Genomic DNA, 23,085 nt, shown 5'->3' with positions numbered 1-23,085 from the left:
ATCAGGGAACGTATATCTTGATACGACACATAGCAAACTTCACCCCGATTAGCATTTTTGTTTCAAGGGGGAAGAGTGGCGAAAAACAGAAGGGGAGCCGTTATCAAGGCTACCCTTCCTCCCGTACTCTTACGAGGCTCCAAGATGGCGCTCATTCCTTGTAGCATTGAGCATGGTGCTACAGATATAGTAGTTTCGGGAGGGCAGGTCCATCAAGACGACATGGCCATCTGGGCTCCGACCCGTGCCGCCCAGTGAAATGCTCCTTTTACATCATTTCTAAGGTAAAAACTGCTATGAATTTACCAGAGAAAAATTTTGTATAGGAATGCTAGGTTGAACCCAGCTCGCTCACCTTAATAAGGTGTCGGTATAATACTGGGGCACTGAATAAATCATAACCAGAGGCCTCGCACCATTTAGATATCTCCTGTCAATATCCCCGAACAGCGAGGTGCCGTTCAACATCCTACTACTACTAGCAATCCCACGCCAGTGACGTCACTCCTTTTATAGCACGCGCTATCTAACACGTATTTTGCCTTGGTGTGTGAATTTCACTGGTTTTTCCTGGATTTACCTCAAGATGTCGAACTCCACTGTCACTCCATCTAAGTTAAGTACCAGATCTATGAGTTTTGAGATTTTGGAGGGGGCCTTGCCCTTTTTTGCTTATATTATAAGTTTTATTTTTCACGACCCCGCGTGGGTCTTTCATGGCGCTCGGCTCCCTCGTGTCGTTCTTAACGCTTTTCAATGAGTCCTCCATACTGATTGTTTCTCGTTATGAACTTTCTGAGTATCCACGGTTCACACACCGTTTTAATTTATTATATTGATGTCCTGTTATTACGATAACAGTTATTACATATACGTGAGCGTATTCTCGTTAGGTTGCCTGGTCGCCTTTGGGCGTTTATATTCCATTAATATTATTACTTGGATTATTTACGTTCGCACGCCACGGACTTGCTTCTCATTTTTAACGTCATTCGTTTTCTTGCATTAGCTCGAGGGTCTTTCATGAGTCAGATATTAGTTTTTCATTTTGTTAGCACTTCACTGACTCTGTGTTATGTTGGTAGCCCTGCCTACTCTCAGCGCCGCCAGGCTTGGTTCTCCTGTCTCATGTTCGCTCCCTCATTTGTTTTACGATTGATGTATAGTTAATTTTATTATTATTATCATCCAGCATGCCTTCCTATCTTATTTTACCATGTGTTATGTTTATTATAGTGTTATTACTCTTTCCGCGTGATCATATCAATCGTGGGTCTGGCAGGTTGGTATACCTGCTATCACCCCACTCCTAGCCTCCCTCCCTCCCGATACCCCACCCCAGGGTTACCTCCCTCTCTCTCTCCCGATCGAGTTAGAGTCACTATGTTGCGTTATGTTCCCCTCCCGGGGCCTTTCGCTTTCTTTGCACGGGCGGTTCCCGTTGATCTGTGAGGCTTGCTATTATTATACATTAACGTACATTACTTACCCTTTTGTACTACTCTACCCGGTCGTAGTCGTTTTCTTTCCGTCGCTCGTTTGGCCAACGATCGGCGGGAAGTTTTCTGCTCGGTCCGTGGTACCTTGTCATGTTATACTATTTATTAAGTTTTGTACGTGCTACTCCCTCTCGGTCCCGCACTTCACGGACCCATTAAAGATCCCTTCCCCCTCTATAGTGTCCCGCACCTCACGGACCTCATATAGATATACAGTATATATATATAAAGACTTTCATTACGGGATCCCCGGACGTAGCTTTTATACATTACCATCTGGTCGAGTTGTTTAGTTAAGCCTCCGGAGCCAACGTTACTCATTATTACTTGGATTAACGTTATATATTAGTCACATATATATATTATATATACGATCCTAGTTCTCGACCTTCCCTTCCCTCTTTTGCTATGATCACGGTTACGGCCTGACTTATTTTTATTCTCAATACAATCGGAATAAATCTTTTATCATGATATTGATATATTTAAGCACTCCGGGCCCCCCGGGGCCCTCAATTTGCTTTCATTCAAGTACTTGATGTATTTATATAAAAAAATTTTATCATGATATTGATATATATAGATAATTTAAGCACTCCGGGCCCCCCGGGCCCCTAATTTGCTTTCATTCAAGATACTTGATGTATATATATAAAAATTTTTATCATGATATTGATATATATAGATATTTAAGCTCCGGGGCCTCCGGGCCCCTAATTTGCTTTCCTTTAAGATACTCATGTATCTTTTATCTTACAGACTGTATGCTGTGCGATGACGGCATGTGCCGCTGTCCTCCAACAACCCTGCGGCCATGACGTGTGTTGTTCGCACGCTCACTGCTCTGTTCAAGTGGATGACTTAGCTGTTTGGCATCCGGACAATTGTGTAGTTTGCTACAAAATGACCTCCACTCTAACATCTGACTCGGTGAGTGCATTTTCATTACTACAGACTTGTAGGGAGTTATCATTAATTTTGATGGTTTATTTTAATCTCGATTATTATTTTAAGGCCACAGTCCTCTGGACTTCCCGCATGCCTTTCACTTCGTGCCTACAATGTCCTTGGACTTCTCCACTTTTTCTTTGGCACAAATATCCCTCACTAATAGTCTGTTCTCTTTCAGAGCACCCAACTTGAAAAAGACACAGCTCAGGCTACCCTCAAGATCTGGATTGGTGGGTTCGCCCGCAACGTGAAGGCCAAACAGCCTTATATCCTCTCTGAGGAATGGTGTTCCCACCTCTACCCCCATGCTAAAACTTCAGCTGCGGTCCCCAAAGAGTTGGCGGACCCTATCATCGAGAGGATCGAATCTCTTCTTCTGGCCCCGGACCAAGAAGAGACGGGCGGCACCCTAACTGAGGACGTCGCTACCCTCAACCTCGATGTGGAACCCATGGCTCTGGATGATCTCGACGCAGGTAGGGACGTAGTTGAGTCAGGTGGTTCCCGGGCGAAGATTCCTCTCCCTAGCCCGGCTTTCTCTTCTACTTCAGAACACTCTTCTTTTCTAGGTTTTCAGGGGACAACCGGGACTGATCTCAGTCCCCGGCCTGTTCCCCCCAAGGTGAAGGCTCATCGTAAGCCTTTATATAAGACTCACAAGTCTTCCAAAGACCACAATTCTTCGAGATCATCATCCTCGAAGGCTAAATCCTCCTCCACCAGTGTCTCTCAAGACCCAATTGTTGTGCCCTCAATCTCTCATGGAGTAGCCTCCGTTCCGGCACCTGTTCCCCCCCCCCCCGGCGGAATCATTTAACGCGGTGGATTTTTCAGAGAAACTGTTTGCTCGTTTTGAGTCGATGCTATCGTCTCATACGCAGCAATCGCAAGAGAGGATAGCTTCTATGGAGAGCCTAGTTCAGGGACTCATGCGCTCGGGGCTGCCACCACCACAACAGCAATACCCCATCCCCGACGCCTCCAAGCTTCCTCCTTTCAATAAGAATAACCCTTGGAGGTTAGCATTGCATGCCCCCTTCTCGGAGGGTATGCTGTCAATCGAAGGTTTCGGTACCCGGCCTCTTACGGATTATGAATTCTACCCGCCGGGTCTTGAATTCCCCTTCCCCGGCTACGCTCGCCTCACGGGAAGAGGCTCTGATTAGATTAGATAAGGTCCCAAAGGAAACTGTTATTTTTCCTAAAGAACAGGCACAGTCTGTCTTGGTCCGCATGTTCAATGAGTGGGACTGCTTGAACACAATGATTACGGCCTACAAAAGTTCATATACTATGTTTGTGGCCGACGACCAGACCCCTACCCCATGTGCGACCAAGATCATAGAGTCGGTCTTTCAGGCTATCAAGGACGAGAAGCCTTTACCTCAACTCAGGGAGACTGACTTAACCTCCCTTCTCTTTCCGGGAGACAATGAATGTTGGCGGAACGCCCCAGCTACCTTCTCGGTAGGTAAGTTGAGCCCGGACTGTGCCTCAACGCAGTTTAGCGAACGGCTTCCCAAACTCCCGGAGTCTCTTATTATATTGGAATATGAGTCGAGGTGTAGATTCAGCAGATCCCTTAATTAGGTTGCTCTTTCCGAATTGACCGTCGCCACTTACAACGAGGAGGACCTCCCTAAGGTCCTCACTAAGTCACTTTTGGAAAACTTTATGGCTGACGCCTATGATTTTGCAAACGCCAGGACCCGTTGTCGACGACACGTCCTATCCGAAGCCACGATTAGGCTCGAACCTAATAGGCTCATCAAAGCTCCAGTCTGGGGCCCGGATCTTTTTCCAGAGGATTTAGTTAACTCGGTCCTTAGCGAGGCAGCTAGAGCCAACCAAAACCTCAAGGTTAGGTGGGGCCTCGTTTCAAAGAGGAAATATGAGCCTACTAGTACCCCAATTCGAGGTAGGAAGAGATTGAGGCCCTTCCAACCTTCCCAATTCAGGGTTCAACCGGTCTCAGTCCAACCTGCTCCTCAAGGTCCCCAGCCTTCTACCTCAAAGGGCCAACAACAAGAACAATACGTCCTGGTCCCTCAGTCTCAGATCGCCTCGACTTCCTTCTCCCCCGCCTTTAATCCCACTTATGAGTCTCAGGGCTCTTTCCGTGGCTACCAGCGTCACAGGGGTTCCAAGGGTACCTTTCGTGCCCGAGGTGGCGGAAGGGGTTACCACTAAGGCAAGTCTTCCCGTGGAAGCAGAGGAGGCAAATCATCCACCAACCATTGAGAAACTGAAGGTAGGAGGGAGATTGTACATATTTCGGGACCGTTGGAAGTTCAGCGATTGGGCTTCCAGCATCATCTCAAAAGGCCTAGGGTGGAGCTGGATACAGGGACCTCCTCCACCGAACAGCTTTTACCAACTACCAACAGAAGAACTACATTCCTTCACAAAAGATCTGCTACAAAAGAATGCAATCCAAAGCATACGTCGCATAAGATTTCAAGGATGCTTGTTCAGCGTGCCAAAGAAAGGCTCAGACAAACGGAGAGTAATCCTGGACCTGTCTCGTTTAAATCCTTCATTCGTTGCGACAAATTCCATATGCTTACCGTCTCGAAGGTGCGGACCTTACTTCCCCGTGGGGCCGTCACCACCTCCATCGATCTTACAGATGCCTACTATCACGTTCCAATAGCAAGGCATTTTCGTCCTTTTCTGGGCTTCAAGCTAGGCAAACAAGCCTATGCATTCTAAGTGATGCCATTCGGGCTCAACATAGCACCCAGAATCTTCACTAAACTAGTAGAGACAGTAATTCAAGAGCTTTGAACTCAGGGGATACAGGTAGTGGCCTATCTAGACGATTGGCTAATCTGGTCAGACAATGTCCAGACTTGCTGCATAGCAACGAACAAAGTCCTTACCTTCCTTCGACAACTGGGATTCCAAGTCAACCTCGAGAAATCCCGCCTGGTCCCGGAGACCAAGTTTCAGTGGCTGGGACTACAATGGGACCTGTGCTCCCATACGCTGTGCCTCCCCAAGGAAGGAGATAGCGAGGAATACAAAACAATTTCTCATGGAAAAGTTGACCTTCGTGACAGACATCGTCCTAAGGTCCAAACTCAAGGACATAAACAGAGTGTGGCGCTCCAGAGCAACCGCAAAACGCCAAGACAAACGTGCTCGCCTTCCCCCAATCCTGAGAAAAAGTCTGCAGCCTTGGACGAAGATCAAGAATCTTTCCAAGTCGGTTCCCTTACAACATCCGGTCCCGGGACTCGTCGTTCACACAGACGCCTCCTTAACAGGGTGGGGAGATTACTCCCAGCACAAGAAAATCCAAGGGTTATGGTCACCGGTCTTCCAATAAATGCACATCAACGTCCTAGAGGCCATGGCAGTATTCCTCACTTTAAAACGTCTCAATCCAGCCAGAAATCTCCATATCAGACTGGTTCTCGACAGTGCAGTCATAGTACACTGCCTCAAAGGAGGCTCCAGATCAGCCCAAATAAACCACATCATGTTGAAGATTTTCTCCATGGCGGCAATGTACAAGTGGCACCTGTCAGCAGTCCATCTAGCAGGAGTCCGGAATGTGGTAGCGGACTCACTTTCCCGAACGACTCCGCTAGAGTCGGAATGGTCACTAGACAATCGATCTTTCCAGTGGATGCTATCTCAAGTCCCGGGTCTCCAGGTGGATCTGTTTGCGACGGAATCCAATCACAAACTAGATTGTTACGTAGCCCCCAACCTGGACCCTCAGGCTTATGCCACGGACTCTATGATTCTAGATTGGAATACCTGGAAGACGATTTATCTGTTTCCTCCGGTGAATCTCCTGCTGAAAGTTCTGCACAAACTCAGATCCTTCAAAGTTCAAGTGGCTCTCATAGCCCCCAACTGGCCCAAGAGCAATTGGTTCCCCTTGTTGCTAGAACTAGGTCTCCGCCCCCGGCGGATTCCCAATCCGGTGCTAACACAGACAGTACAAACTCGCAATGTGTTCGCTTCCTCAAAGATTCTGAATGCCCTAACTTTATGGACTTCATGAAGTTCGCAGCCCAACGAGGTGCAAACATCGATCCTTTGAATACTATTTTCCTGGAATCTGACAAAAGGGAATCTACTCTCCGTCAATATGACTCAGCTGTCAAGAAATTAGCTAAGTTCTTGAAAGATTCCCAAGTTGAGAAAATGACGATGAACCTAACTGTGACATTCTTCAGAACTCTCTTCGAATCAGGCCTGGCAGCCAATACAATTACAGTACTACAATCAAGTCAGCCTTGAAAAAGATCTTCCATATTGGTTTTGGCATTGATTTAACGGATTCATATTTCTCATCCATTCCGAGAGCTTGTGGCAGACTAAAACCTTCAACTCGCCCTAGCGCAGTTTCCTGGTTTTTGAACGATGTTCTTAAGCTAGCCTCTGACACCCCAAATGAATCCTTTAACTATATGGTATTATTAAGAAAGTCACTTTTTCTTTTGAGCCTCGCCTCTGGCTCCAGAATCTCAGAATTGTCAGCCTTATCTAGAGACCCTGGTCATATAGAGTTTCTCTCTTTGGGTGAGGTCCTTCTCTCTCCTAACAAAGTTTTCCTGGCTAAAAATGAAGACCCCCCAAAACAGGTGGTCTCCCTGGAAGATTGTTCCACTTCCTCGGGATCCATCCCTGTGTCCAGTTACCACCCTGAAATCCTACTTAAGTAGAACTTCCACTACAACCACAGGGCCCTTATTTATTAGAGAACACGGAGGAACTATTACCCTTAAGGGAATCAGGCAACAAATTCTTTATTTTATTAAACAAGCTAATCCTGAATCATTCCCACATGTCCATGATATTCGAGCTGTGGCTACTTCAATTAATTTTTTCCACCATATGAAATTTGATGAGCTATCAAAATATACGGGTTGGGAGTCCCCTAAAGTTTTCAAGCGCCACTACCTAAAACCTTTAGAAGCTCTTAGATTTGCCACAGTAGCTGCAGGGAATATAGTTCCTCCTGAAGGTACTGAGTCCTAATCACAACGTCTTGCTCTGTCATCTTTCCCTCCTGCCTGGCTTACCTGTTGTTCCTACCTGTTTTGTTTACCATACACCCTTATGGTGTATTATTTTATTATTCAATTGTTCAATTTCACGATTTGTTTGATTTCACTTGTTCTTGAAACCCCCGAGCTGATTTTATTTTGTTATGTTAAATCTTTGTTATGGATTTACTTTTGCTTGGTTCTCTCTATCATCCCCTGATGGGATTTTGTACCATGCTCATATTTATATCTATGATTGAATTTTTACCTTTGCATTTTCAATTACCAAGCTGGATTACCAATATTTATATCTGTTGAATTTTACCTACGGGTTTCATTATTGTTTGTTTACCATATCTATTTATCATTGTCATATACATGTTGATCTATTTTACGGGTTTCCACATCCCTCTTTTTGATATTAAAACTCATCAGCTATGTTATTTTTATGTTATTCTCTCTTCAGGTAGTTAGCCATATTGGGTCCCCATTCTCTGGTACGATTTCACTGGGCGGCACGGGTCGGAGCCCAGAAAAGGGATTTTGACGTAGGAAAAATCTATTTCTGGGCGAGAGAACCCACCCGTCCCTCCCTAATTGGGCCCCAATCTGGGGTGCTATAAGGAGTGAAATGCTCCTTTTACATAATTTCTAAGGTAAAAACTGCTATGAATTTACTAGAGAAAAATTTTGTATAGGAATACTAGGTTGAACCCAGCTCGCTCACCTTAATAAGGTGTTGGTATAATACTGGGGCGCTGAATAAATCATAACCAGAGGCCTCGCACCATTTAGATATCTCCTGTCAATATCCCGAACAGCGAGGTGCCGTTCAACTTCCTACTACTACTAGCAATCCCACGCCAGTGACGTCACTCCTTATAGCCAGGCTAGGTGGAGCTACTGAAGAGCCAGAAACACGGTTTCCGTCTAGGACTAGAGAAGGTTCTTCCTGGTTCTGACCCCCGGCCTGAGGACCCGTGGATCAGAACGTGGGCCCCACCCTTTTCTTTGACGCGTACGAAAACAGCATCAAGTTAGGGGGAAGGACGAGAAGGACCACTCCCTCTTGTAGGCCCTCGTCAGCTTCCCACCCCTATGGTTTGGCTGTACCGGTTGTCCCCTAGGGGTCTCAGCGTCTGGGGAGACGAGCCCCCGACTCCCCCCCGCCCCGAGTCGCCACTGGAGAGAGCCCAACCTGGGGCGACTGTGGAAACCAGACGGGCCAGGGAGGAGAGATGTAACAACCTTGGGTTGGAGGGTCTTCTCGTGTGAGGAAAGGTCTCGCGACCTTCCTCTGCCTTGGTACCCTGACGTCTGAAGGGAAGGCTACGGGAGATAGGAGCCTAAGATCAGCCTCGGTATACCAGATTCTGAGAGGGCTGCGGGAAGCCTTCGAGTCCGCCAGGATCGGCCAGCCACCCAGGAAACGGAGTGGCCGGATGCCGATGCTGAGAGCCCGTGAAGAGATCCGAGAGGAAGTATCGGAGAACTGTTGAGGTGCCGTGTTGAAGTCGAAGCACAGCCCTTGAACTGGTATACCCGCCCTAGGCGGACTCCAAAGTACTTCCTTGAAGATAGGTGAACCAGGACCGGAAGTACGAGTCCTACCAGACCAGTGTACCCAAGAAGACTTATGGTCTCACCGCAAAGCTGACCGCGTCTGCTGTCGCTATGCTGAACGGAGACTGTTTGGCAACCCTGTACAGAGTCGAGAAGGGAAGGAGACGATTACGGAGACCTCAAAACCCGTTGGCCACCTCTTGGAGGGGGCGCCTCTCTGACATGAACTGAACTTCCGCCCGGAGGGCCCGTCCCCTCACCGATCCCTACCCAGGGAGGAGGGAGGGGCTCGGAACCAACTGGGACTGTTGAAGGAGACAAGCTCGGAGAGCTGGCCCTCGTCCCAGTCTCTGGCGCTCTCCATTCCCTGAGACCAAGGCAAGCTGCACTGGCGTAAGGGAGTCCTTGGGTGAGTAGAACTCGATCCAGGACCGAATCCTTCCCTTACCGAAGAGGAATCTCTGAATCTGGGATCCCCTTGAGGTTTCTCCTGAGGGCCAGAACCTGCCAGAACGCAGGTTCCGACCCCTGGAGCTCCTCCTCCTGATGGACTGGTAGCAAGGTCTCCCATCCCCGGAGGCTCTTCCTGGGGAGACTCGTAGACCTGCCCCAAGGGTCGAACTGGATCCTGACGGATCCTTGCGGTAAACAGGGCCTTAGGATCCCTCCTAGGAGGGAAACAGGACCCCAGCGATGAAGGACGTAGGGCTTCGCTCCCTCCGCACGATAGGACCCTCAGGAAGAGGCGGGGATTCTCCCAATGGAGTGAAGGGGAAGAGGATCGGGTCTTCCGACCCTCCTGGGGATGGGTAGTGCTCATCCGCAGGGGAGGGGAGATTAAGTCCGAGGAGGGCTCATCGCCTGCGTAAGGACTCGCGAAGGGACAGGATAGTCCTTGGGGGAGATATCATGCCAGAGATTCCTCTCATCCCTTTCAGGGGGAGAGGAAGCTGCTACTGACTAGTGACCCCAGTCAGAAGGCACAGGCTCATCGCCTGCTTGAACGTTCTGACGACGCGCCGGCCAACCCTTGCACTGACAGAGAGCCCCTCTGGAGGGAAGAGGATCGTTCGATCCTCTGGGGGAAATGACACATGAGGGTTCGCCCGTAGAGAACCTGCAAAGAAGGGAGAAGAGACCTTTGACCTATCCGGAAACCTCCCCCCCTCCGGAGAGGGCGCTGCTCTGCGCTGCGGGGGAGGGAAACGCGGAGGTGGCCTGACCGCCATAAGCCCTGATGTAAACAGGGCGCGGTCGCGTCGGAAAACGGTGCGCCGATCACGCTGACGATCGCGCGAAAAGCACAGATCTAGGTAGCGCTTAAATAAAGCATGCGTAGCAGTATAACCGCGCCCGCATGCCTGCGTGAGCGTATCGGTGTCCGCGTGAACGATCCCCGCGCGTATGCAGATCGCTGGCGCTTGTGCGTGAAAGATCGTGGGTGATAGCGAGGGAAACCATCCCACGCGCGAACGATCTCGGCGAAAAAGATCGCCGGTGCTAGTGCCGTAGGCGATAGCGTGTGGGAAATCATCCCACGCGCGGAAGAATAACGCTGACGATCTTCGGCGCTTACGCGAGTACGAAGATCGTCGGCGCTAGAGAAGACCATAGGACAGTGAGCGGGAAACCATGGTGCCCGCGTGCGCATGATCTCCAACTATGAAAGACAATCGTCGGCGATTCGCGCGAGCACGGACGATCTCCGATGCTCACGCGTGTGCGAAGACTGTCGGCGCTCGCGCGCGAGAGAAGATAGTTGGCGATCACAAGCGGGAAAACCTCTATGGCCGTGCGCGGATGATCTACGATGATCGCGAGCGGGAAACCGCGCGCGGACGATCTGTGCGATGGATGCGTGAGCCTCAATGGTCGCGCACGGGAAAACGTCCAGTGAATGGAACGATCTTCGGCGCTTACGCGAACTGAGAAGATCGTCGGCGCTAGCGCGCCTAGCGCCGAATCCAAGGATCGGCGGCTAACGGCCGTCGACGATCGCGCGCGGATGGCCTCGTTGCTATGCGCGGGATGGTTTCCCGCGCACAGAATGATCATCGGAGCTTATGCATACTAAGAAGATCGTCATCGCGTCTGCGCTTAGCGCCGGATCCGAAGATCACCGGCTAACGGCCGTCGGTGATCGCGTGCGGAGAACCGTGCGCGGGAAACCATCCCGCGCACAGACCGATCCTTGGCGCTTACGTACACTAAGAAGATCGTTACCGCTTGTGCGCCTAGCGCTGGATCCGAAGATCGCCGGCTAACGATCTTCGACGATCGCGAGCGGAAGGGCCTTGAAGGTCGCGCGTGGGAAACCATCCCACGCGTGGGCGATCATCAACGCTTACGCGTTAGCGCGAACAGAAGATCGTCGGCTAACGACCCTCGACGATCGCGAGATCGCGCGCGGGAAACCATCCCACGCGCGGGCGATCATCAACGCTTACGCGTTAGCGCGAACAGAAGATCGTCGGCTCCTGCACAGAAGATCGTCGGAAATGGTTGAAGGATCGCTAACTCGTAGATCAGGAACTGGGATGTGTCCCTAAAATGGAGAGCATCCCCTGAAGAGGACCAGGAGGTCTACTTCAGTGCCGACGATCAACTGAGGGACTGCTAAATACTCCGAGGAGTGGTCTCTGTGAGGTACCTTTCCCGCGAACAGGAGAGGTGACCTTCGTAGAAGACACTTAGAGACACCGAAGGCTGAACTGCTGGTGAGCGCCAGTGCGCTATCTCAGGAACCCCAACGATATGCGCAAATGCGCAGGGAACGTTGGTAGCAGCCTAACAGAATACTGGAAGGGTGTCTCTAAGGCAGTCTCAGGAACAGCAGGAACAGCAGTCGAGCGCTAGCGCGTAAGGGAACGTTGGTGCGCAGGTGATACCTGGTACTTAAGGGACTTACTCAGGGTGTGAGAATGTCTTTCCTGCCGCGAAGGGAGGAGCCCGTTAGATAACGGGGGAGTGGGCGCCCAAGGCGCGTCTGCAGTCAGGAACGGATACAGCAGGCAACAGGTACACTGAGGGACGAGAGACCAAGGGTCTAACGTAGTCTGAGTAGCGAGGCCTCGAGGGAATTAGTTGCGAAACCCCAAAGGGTCAACGCAACGAGAAACCGAAGTTTCTCTGTCACAAAACACCGAAGTGTAGAAGTGACTAAAGTTACGAGAGCCCGAGGGAACTGCGTAACTAAAGATCCGAGACCCCGAAGAGTCAGGAAAAAAGAGAAACCGAAGTTTCCCTGTCACTAAACACCGAAGTGCTAGTGACTGAACAGCAAGCTGTTGACGACAGGAACAAACCTCCGAAGAGGAGTCTCTATGAGTGGCCTCTCTCGCGAACGAGAGAGGTGAGCACTTCGTAGAAGAGACTGGTGATGGAGCCCCGAAAGGCCGTGAGATCAGCAGACGTAAACAGGAACAATCCTCCGAAGAGGAGTCTCCGTGAGTGTCCTCTCACGCAAACGGGAGGGGACACTTCGTAGAAGAGACAAAAAGGAGCAATCCTCCGAGGAGGAGCCCTTAGTGTGGCCTCCCTCGCGAACGAGAGAGGGCCAGACTGATCCTGCAGCTGCTCAGCCCCTTGAGCGTAGCTACAGAAGCGACCGCTCAGCCCCGAGAGCATAGTCGCTAGTACCATGGTCTAGCCTTGCAACCGCTCAGCCCCTTGAGCAAGTCACAAGGGCGGTCGCTCAGCCACAAGAGCATAACCGCCTAAGGACCAAGGGAAGTTAACTAACTACCCTGGAGGTGAACCTCCTTATCGTTCTAGGATGCAATGAAGAGCTGGCAGTAGTCACGGGGGAACTTCTCAAGAGAAGGGAACGCCCCTGACGAACGCCTTGGGAGACGGCGGCGAAACCGACTTCCCAGGATAAACAGGACAGCTCTGCTTCGAAGGTACACAACAGGCACGAAGAAACAGCATCGTAAACTGGAAAATAAAACAGAATAATTATTTAACAGAAATTCCCCCGGGTGAAACTCCGAAGAGAAACCCCGAGGGAAAGAACATAAGAACGAAAGAAGGTATGCGCCCCTTCCCCCACCCAGCATGCCCAGGTGAGGGGGGGGACATAGGTTAACAAAACAGAATTATAACATTATAATCATGCAACTGACTTTGAATGCACCAAGGATCACCGACCCCCGAAGGGACGTGAGCCCTGAGCAGAAAAGTTAAAACACAATTATATTCATAAAAATAATTGAAACAAATAAAACGAAATAGCGACTCGGTCCTGAGAGGCTATCGTAGGCGTAGTACGGAGTAAGAGGTGAACGATCTCAAGAGAAGAGCCGGTCTCCACGAAGGCAACCATGGTGGCCTAGGAGTGAAAGGCCGTGATCAAGAAAAGATCGTAGTGGCCTGCAAAGCCGGCGATACTCTCGTAGAACGTACACAACACACACCGCACAACACCAAAAGCAAAGGAAACTTACTATTTTCTATACACCAAAATATACATAAACATCAATAATGTTTAAATATATCAAGTATAAGAAAAGGTAAGTTAAAAGACAAAACAATAATGGCCGTCAAGTGAGGATAGGAGCGGAGACCTCCGATCGCTATCCGAGCCAAAAGTAAGGTGGAGTATTCTCCGGTGTGTGTGAGGGGGAGGGGTAGCTAGCTACCCCTCCCTAACCCCTCGCTAACTAGCGGTGGGGTAGGAAAACCTCGTTAAAACTTTATGGCTCGTCATCGGCTGCGCCGAAGTAATCCCCCCATGTAAATAGCGTGGTTTGTATTTCAGTTACGGAACAAAGTAACATTAAGGTACTAAAACAAAACTATTTTTCTAAACCAGTTTACATTTCATCAAAGATGGACACCCTAATCTACTGAAGCAAAAACTTCATTTTTATTTGATAACCAGTCGCTTAAGAAAATGCTACCTATATGGAACAAAAAAAAAAATTTTCGGCCAAAACTTTAGTTATCAAATGTTTGTTCAATGGTATGGGTCCATTTCCTATACCTAAACCAATTCTTAAAGATTCTGCTTTGCTTTGGCCAGTGCAACTCTCATAAAATATGTTGCTTTTGATATGTTTTGTGATTTTGATTTGATGGTAAGCAGTGTGAAAAATGGTGACTCAAACTCATAGGGGATTGCAAATGCAAATGAAATCGACACTTTTAGAGCCATCTTTGTAATACCGGAATAAGACTGTGCTATTTCAGTCCAAATAATCAATACATTTCACAGAAAATGTTTTGCACTTACATCATTAATCAATTCAATAAATTGTTCTCGTATTGAATAAACCCCATAAGGCAGATCATTAATGGAAAGCACAAAGAGGGTTGATAAAATGATAGCATTTTTTGTTTTATTTTTTAGTTTAAAAAATAATTAATTATTTCCTCTCTAGGAAGTATTACAGTGTTTCATCAACCTAATGATATTGGCTTCAACATTATGCTCATTCTCATCAATGTTTGTTGAAACTTATTCTCCTCTGGCATAGTGTCATAATTCAAGCTTCATTTGGAATGCATTCATTTACTTCATGGTAATGTAGCAATATGATCACTTTTCCTTGCAGTGACAAATACTGTGGAGGGAATTCATGGATTAAAATATGTACGCCAAAAATTACACGCCTATAAGATAACAGAGATTACAGAACTTCTTTTAATTTATCTTACTCAATTGGTAGTGCATGATACCTATCCTGAAATTATAAATCCATATGACATTCATATAACTTAATTTTTTTTTACCATTTCATTCTCTCATAAGAAAACTAGTGAAGCATATGCTGTGGTAAAAAGTAATGCTTATATTATTGTATTTTGACTAAAATACACAAGCAGAAGAACATTTAGTAGCATATATTAAATGCCAAACCGTTGTCTTGAGTAAGTCGAGACTGTGAAATCCCCCAGGGAAACCATGGGACCTTCCTTAGGGCATGAAGGAATGATACTAGGCCTGAAAGCCTGGGTTACAGCAATGACCAGGGCGCTGCACCACAGCTGTTTGCTAATGGATGCGCTGTCCGAAAACTCCCCTGAAGGGAACGAGGTCAAAGTGTCCTTACGAGGAGTCTTCATCCCAGATGAAGATGACTTAAGAAGCGATGATGCAGGTTCCTTTCTCGGTGCTAGAAGTTTCAGGATCCTAAAAACCTGAAACTTGACTTCTTCCTCCTTCCCCGGCGGTCGTCCTGTTATGCGCTTGCAGGGAGGGGAATGGAGCGACAGTGAATGGTCAGAGGGAACCTTAACCTTTCTAGAAGTAAGAGCCGAGGCTCTTGGTGAAGGCGACGTGGATAGGCTTTAACCTTTCTGCTGCTAGGATGATGATGTTGGCAGGTGATACTCTCTTGGCTGCGGGTGGTTACTCACCTTTGCAGTTATACACTGAGTGGTTGATGGCCGTTGACGAGTTAGTGAACGCCGAAGAATCGCTGCGTATTGGCAAGTTGGAGAGCCTGGCGATCGCTGTTGTAATCTGGATGCTGGTGTTCCGTTGATAGCTGCTGATGGGCAATCGAGAGTTGGTGCGTTGACGAGCGTTGGCGCGAAATTGCGGGGTAAATCACAACCATCCAACAAGAGGACAGGTGGTGGGCCGACGATTGAGGAGGTGGCAATTTGCGAATCGTTGGGGAGCAACGCGATTGACACAAGGGCAACCAGGGATTACAAGAAGCTGGAAAAACGCTCTGGTCAACAGCCGAAAGAAATTGGTCTGCTGTATGACAAGTCGGCAATTGACGAGGCGCATGCCTAAGCGAAGAGGCCTGACAAATAGGCAAACGCTGATTAGGTGCTTGATGTATGGGTGAACGCTATCGAACAGGCGATCGATGAACAGATGGATGGTCCTGACACTGGCGAGCAGGCGATTTACACGTAGACGGTTGAGCAGGTGATTCACGGGCTATTGACTGGACAGGCGATTCATGAGTTGTAGGTTGGCGGGCGTCTGGATGACGAATCTAACGAGCAGGTGAACGCTGAGCAGGAGCCTGACAAGATGGAGGATGATGCACAGGAGCTCGGCAAGCAGGTGAATGAAGCGCAGATGGTCTGCGAATAGCTGCTGGATGCTCTGGAGGAGAAATGTGACCCTTGGAAAGAAGCACTTTCTCAGGAGGAGGAGAGAAGATGAGTCCGTAGAAGCGGGAGAGGGTCGGGAACCAGAAGATGCATGCTGAGCAGCTTCCTCCAAGGAGGAAAGCTGCGGAGATGAAGATCCGAAGAGACATCTCTTCACCGAAGGTGAAGGGGCCCCCCGAAGGCAGAGCGTAGGACGAGAAAGGCAAGGTTTCCTGCCGCAATGACAATGTTCCACAGCAACCGGTGGATCAGCAAGCTGACCGTCAGCAGACCTCCGAAGAGGAGTCTTTATGAGTGCCCCTTCACACAAACGAGAGAGGGGAACACTAGCAGGAGAGATATGCCTTGGACTTTGACCACCCCCAAGGATGTTTGTCAGGGGAGAAGCGCAGTCCTTGGCAGCAGCGGTGGCGGAAGAAGCTAAAGAAGCAGCAACAGGATCTGCTGGCAGGGCAGCAGACGAAACTTCCGAAACCACCACAACGAACAAGGTCAAGGGGTCGACATCTGACTCAGATGATCACTGTAGCTCAGCACCCCGTTGAAGTAACTGCAGGAGAGCTTCCTTGGAGGCAGAACCAGGCAAACCCAATGAAGGCCAAACCTGTAACAAGGGAGAAAGAGACACGGCTTCCCTCAGGGGGAGAGCCGGAGCCACCTCACTAGGGGAGGCAGCACTGTCTCTCGAGGACCGAGGTTGACCAGGGGTTAATCGGTCTATGCTACTACTCGACAGATCCCCGGAGAAAGCTGTTCGAGTAGGACTTCGGAGGAAGGTCGGGAAGCGGAAGAAGCAGCCTTGGGTTTCTTCTGCTTCGAAGAAACCTTCGAAGGAGAGGAGTCTTGCTTAGCCTTCTTCTTCCACTGAACCCCATACCTTTCCCACTGGGAGGCACACCACTCCCGGCATTCACCACATTTATTAGATTCATCACACCGTTGACCTCTGCAGGCATGACAAAGGGGGTGAGGATCGGTTTCCACAGAGGAGATGAAGGTACCGCAGATGCAGTCCTCCGAACCAGGGCAAGTATGTTTGGCCGGTAGGAAGAACTCAGCACACACACACACACACACTCTGAAAAAAGAAAAAGACAAAAAAAGATTAATGGCAGTCCAAAACAATGGAGAGGAGGACGAACGGCAACAACCGTTCTCCATCCGAGCCAAAAGCAAAGTGAAGCACAGTCACAGGTGTGTGAGGGAGAGGGGTAGCTGGCTACCCCTCCTATGCGCCACTAACTAGCGGGATGGGTAGTTAACCCTTGCAAAATTCTAATGGCTTATTCTTTCAGCTTCGCCGAAAGTGATACCCCGTTGAGATACTACCGCTAGAGAGTTATGAGGTCTTTTGACTGGCCAGACAGTACTACATTGGATCCTTTTCTCTGGTTACGGTTCAGTTTCCCTTTGCCTACACACACATACACACAGGGAATAGTCTGGTCTATTCTTTACTTATTCTCCTCTGTCCTTATACACTTGACAACACTGAGATTACCAAACAAATCTTCTCCCCCCCAAGGGGTTACTGCACTGTCATTGTACAGGGGCTACTTTCCTCTTGGTAAAAGTAGAAGAGACTCTTTAGCTATGGTCAGCAGCTCTTCTAGGAGAAGGACACATCAAAATCAAACCATTGTTCTCTAGTCTTGGGTAGTGCCATAGCCTCTGTACCATGGTCTTTCACTGTCTTGGGTTAGAGTTCTCTTGCTTGAGGGTACACTCGGACATGCTGTTTTTTCTCTTCCTCTAGTTTTGTTAAAGTTTTTATAGTTTACATAGGAGATATCTATTTTAATGTTGTTACTCTTCTTAAAGATTTTATTTTTCCTTTTGTTTCCTTTCCTCACTGAGCTATTTTCCTTGTTGGAGTACCTGAGCTTATGGCATCCTGCTTTTCCAACTAGGGTTGTAGCTTAGCAAGTAATAATAATAATACTGTACTAATAATATAAATAGCATTGGTTTGTATTCCAGTTACGGAACAGCTCAATATTACTTTCCTAACCTTGGATAAGGAAAATTAACACATCTTATATATTCTTGAAATATAACAATCAACTATATTTTTACTTTCTTATAGTTACCATGTCCAAAAACTATTATTATAAAATTACTCTACTAAGTAATCAATGGACTAACATTACAGAAAACTAATAATAAATGTCAAAATTGGAACAAATATTAACTTTAAATATATTCTCTAAACACAAACCTGCAATACAGTCATGACAATCTTTGAATGTACATCAACTTCCAAGCGACATAAATGCTGTAAAAGACCAAGCAAATCCCCTGTTTCCATTGTTCGACTCATTTTAAGTATACGCTGACAAATTTCTTGAAACTCCTTTTCATTTTGAAGTTCCACACAATCTACATTCCTAAAATAGTAAAATCATTGTTTAATTTCAAAGCATTGAAATTTTTCTTCAATATCTTAACTTATAAGTATAGTGTTGTGTACGGTAATGAAAATGGAGTTTTTATGATAAAACAAAGTTTTATGAATACTTTCCTGGCAGTTATATACATATAACTATAGTCTCTGACGTCCGGCAGAATTTTTCAAAACTCGCGGCAACCGCCGTGGTGGTTGTGCGGTTAGGTGGTTAACAACCCTTACAAGGTGGTACTTCGAATCATTCCCATTTTCTGTTCCTCAGATCATCTTTGCCCGATCTGTCTCCTGAGGGGAGGTGGGTGGGACTTAAAATATATATATATATAACTGCCAGGTAAGTATTCATAACGCTTTGTTTTATCATAAAAACTCCATTTTTATGAATAGAACTTACCTGGCAGTTATACAGTATATATATAGCTGATTCACACATTTGGAGGAGGGTGACAGACAGCTAACATCATTGGGAAAACAACAATAAGTTGTAGGAGAAAAAACACTTTGATTCCTTACCTGCTAAGGTAGCTGACTTCGAAGGTTCTTGCCTCTTGAGTCGCTTTCCCTTAGGAGTGTCAGCCAGGTGTGGACCTGTCATGCTGAAACAACCCAATTGAGTCTGTCAAATGGGGTGAGACCAACAGCTTGACTTGACTTCAGCACTACCTATGCCCCTTTTTTAAAAACTGCAACCTTACTCAAACTAACCACCTAACCTTGCAGAATAGATATTAACTATCTAGCTAGACTGAGGGCACTGTACCACAAGTTAGAGTCCTCAGACAACCATAAAAACCAAAACCCAAACACAGGCATACAAACGTTAAGGTTGAGGAGAGTAGTAACTCCTTTGCCCAATACAGTAGCAGTAGCTACGTATGGGCCCAAGGTGTAACACCTTTCATAATCTACTCTTACCTCTCTGAGGTAATGACAGGCGAACACAAAGTTGCTTCTCCAGAATGTTGTGTCCATAATCTATCTAACTGATGACATATTCTTACGATATGCCAGTGAAGTAGAAATGACCTTAACGTGGCTAGACCTCCACCCTTGCTATCCTGGCATAGTCATGGACAATGATTCTGACCACCTAACTCAAAAATAAACAAAAAACACACCATAAAAACTAACTTGACTTGCATCCCAGACTGTGGAAGCTGCAACAACCTTCACAGACAACCTGTGATACCAAGTTCAAGAAAAAGGCAAGGGTATATATTACAAAGGTTATAGGGTAGAGGCAGTAGTACCTTCTCCAACTACGATGCCGGAGGCAACATACGGACCCAGGGAGCAACAATCTTCATATTGGGTCTGTACTTCTTTAAGGTAGCAATCTGCAAAGATTGATTTACTTCGCCAGAAAGTCGCCTCCAAAATTGACTTCATCGACTTATTGTGTCTATACGCAATAGTAGTCGCCACAGCTCTTACCTCATGTGGTTTTACCTTAAGGATTGGAAAGCTTCTCTCCTCACAGTTCTGGTGAGCTTCCCTTATCAAATCCTTAATAAAAAATGCCAGAGTATTCTTTGATAGGGGTAAAGAGGGCTTTTTAACCGAGCACCAGAGGTTATCTGCTTATCCTCTCAGGTTTTTGGTCGCCTGAAGATAAAATTTTAGAGCTCTCACTGGACAAAGACCTCTCTCCTTTTCCCGTCCTTTTAAGTGAGATAACCCTGGGATGGTAAAGGATCTGGGCCAAGGTCGCGAAGGATTCTCGTTCTTGGCGAGAAAACCTAGCTGAAGGGAGCAAATTGCATGGTCTCCATTGAAGCCCACCTTCTTGCTGATGGCTTGCAACTCTCCTACTCTCTTGACTGAAGCCAACGCGACCAGGAATAGAGTCTTTTTAGTAAGATCCTTCCAAGAAGCCTTGTTGAGAGGTTCAAACCTGCTCGAGGTCAAAAATGCCAGGACTACATCCAGGTTACAAGAGGGGGTTGGGTTGTCCTTTCTCTTAGCAGTCTCAAAAGATCTAATGAGGTCCAGAGATCCTTGTTTCCTGACACGTCAATATGTCTGTGACGGAAGACAGAAGCTAGCATGATGCGGTATCCCTTGATGGTCGATACAGCCAACTTTTCTTTCGTTCGCAAATGCAACAGAAAATCTGCTATTTGGGTTAGAGAGGTACTGGAAGAGGAAAATTTGCTAATCCTGCACCATTCTCTAAACACGTCCCACTTAGATTGGTATACCTTAATTGTGGACGTCCTCCTAGCTTTCGCGATAGCTCTTGCAGCTTCCCTTGAAAAGCCCTTCGCTCTTGCCAGCTTTTCAATAGTCAAAAGGCAGTTAGATTGAGAGCGGGAGGATTTTGATGGTACCTCTCTATGTGCGGCTGTCTGAGTAGATCGTTCCGACTTGGTAACGCTCTGGGGATATCTACCAGCCACTCCATCACTTCTGCAATCCAAGGTCTCATGGGCCAAAACGGAGCTATCAGGGCCATACGGGCGTTGTTCGATTCACTGAACTTTTTCAAGACTCTGTCCAGGATCTTGAACGGTGAAAAAGCGTACACGTCTAGTCCTTCCAATTCCATGAGAAAGGCGTCCACTGCCACTGCTTCCTGGTCTGGGACTGAAGAGCAACAAACTGGTAACCTCTTTGTCTTCTGGGTAGCGAAGAGGTCTATTGAGGGTTCTCCCCACAGCATCCAAAGGCTGGTGCACACCTCGTGATGTAGGGTCCACTCTGTTGTGAGAACTTGTCTTCCTCTGCTGAGAAGATCCGCCCTGACGTTCTTTTCTTCCTCTATGAAGCGTGTTATCAGGGTTATATTCCTCGCTTTCGCCCACAGTAGGAGATCTTTCGCTGCCTCGTAAAGGGAATCTGAACGAGTGCCTCCCTGTTTCCTGATGTAGGCCAATGCTGTGGTGTTGTCTGCGTTGACCTGAACTAACTTGCCCTAGACTTCCTCCTGGAAGTGCATTAGTGCTAGATGAATGGCCACTAGCTCCTTGATGTTTATATGCCATTCCTTCTGAAACTCTTTCCACAGACCTGAGATCTCGCCCTTCCCCAGTGTTGCACCACACCCCATGTCTGATGCGTCTGAATACAACACTAGCGTAGGGTTCTTCTGTTGAAGTTCGAGGCCTTCTAGGAGTTTGTTGGTATCGTCCCACCAACTCAACTGATTCCTGATCCCCAGAGGAATCGGAATCCACGTCTCTAGGCCTTGGTCTCTTGTCCAATATTTTGATAGATGGAATTGTAGAGGCCGTAAATGAAGTCTTCCCAGGGATACGAATTGCTCGATCGAGGAGAGGGTACCCAGCAGACTCATCCATTCTCTCACCGAGGTCCTTCTGTCTAGGAAGTGCTCCACCTTTCTTAGGCATTCTAGAATGCGTTTCGGGGCTGGAAAAGCCCGAAAAACCACTGATTGAATCCTCATCCCATAGGTAGATGATGTTTTGTGAGGGTGTCAGTTGTGATTTGGCCAGATTTACAACCAGACCTAGCTGTTGCGTCAAAGACATTGTAACTTGTAGATCCTCCAGACACTTTTCTTGCGACCTGGCTCTGATTAGCCAGTATTCCAGGTACATTGATATCCGTACCCCTTCCAGATGTAGCCAGCGAGCCGCGTTGGAAACAACTCGATTGAAAACGTAGGGAGCCATGCTCAGTCCAAAACAAAGTGCTTTGAACTGATAAGTAGTTTCTTGGTAAACGAATCTCCGAAATTTTCTTTAGTTCAGGTGAATTTGGACGTGGAAATACGCGTCCTGCAGATCTATTGACACCCTCCAGTCTCCTTGTCTGGTGTCTGCTAGGACTGACACAGATGTCTCCATGGCAAACTTGACTTTGCTCACAAACTTGTACAGAGGACTTATGTCCAGAACAGGTCTCCAACCCACCGAGTTCTTTGGAACTAGAAAAAGTCTGTTGTAAAAACCCTCCGAAGAGGGGTCCTCTACTACTTCTATCGCTGCTTTTGACAGTATCTGGTTGACCAGCTCTTGAAGAGCTGCTGCCTTGCTCCCCAAGTATGCTGCTGTCAACTCTAAGGGTTCTGACGAAAGAGGAGGCCTTCTCAGGAAGGGATCTTGTAACCCTCCTTCAAGACATCGACTGTCCGGTCGTCCACTCCCCTTTGGCTCCACTCTTGCCAATAGTGGGATAACCTGGCTCCCACTTGTGTCTGGAGGTTGTAGAGCTCATTTCCTTGTTTTTGATTGCTGCTTTGTGAATTTACGAGGTTGTCCTCCAGCAGCAATTCTCTGATTCCCTCTCGAAAGGGCTCGCCCACGAAAGGACTGGCGAGTGGGAAGAGCTTCCTTCTGCTTTCTGGCTAAAAAGCTAGCCGGGAGGACTTTCTTGGCAGTCCTGGTGATAAGGTCTTGCGTCGCTTGTTGCGCAAGAGCTGCCGACAAGTCCTTCACTACATCAGAAGGGAAGAGATGATTACCTAAAGGAGCATACAATAGCTCTGATTTCTGAGCGAAGGTCAATCCTGACGACAGGAAAGAACACAGCATAGACCTCTTCTTAATAACTCATGCCACGAAAAGGGCGGAGAGTTCGACGGTCCCATCCGTCACGGCCTTATCGAGACAGGCAATCA

The 23,085-nt window shown here is 47.7% G+C and overlaps 1 protein-coding gene across 1 annotated transcript in view; it reads right to left on the bottom strand.

Annotated features, from left to right (window-relative positions):
- The window catches only part of LOC137631741 (uncharacterized), a 220,245-nt gene that overhangs the window by 145,430 nt on the left and 51,730 nt on the right, over window positions 1-23,085 (bottom strand). The window contains exon 4 of the mRNA XM_068363651.1: window positions 18,315-18,483. Coding sequence (XP_068219752.1) covers window positions 18,315-18,483 — 169 coding nt within the window. The remainder of the gene's footprint in view (window positions 1-18,314; window positions 18,484-23,085) is intronic.

This window comes from Palaemon carinicauda, chromosome 40, assembly GCF_036898095.1.
Source record: "Palaemon carinicauda isolate YSFRI2023 chromosome 40, ASM3689809v2, whole genome shotgun sequence".
Lineage (NCBI taxonomy): Eukaryota > Metazoa > Arthropoda > Malacostraca > Decapoda > Palaemonidae > Palaemon > Palaemon carinicauda.
This window is presented reverse-complemented; position numbering and strand designations above follow the sequence as displayed.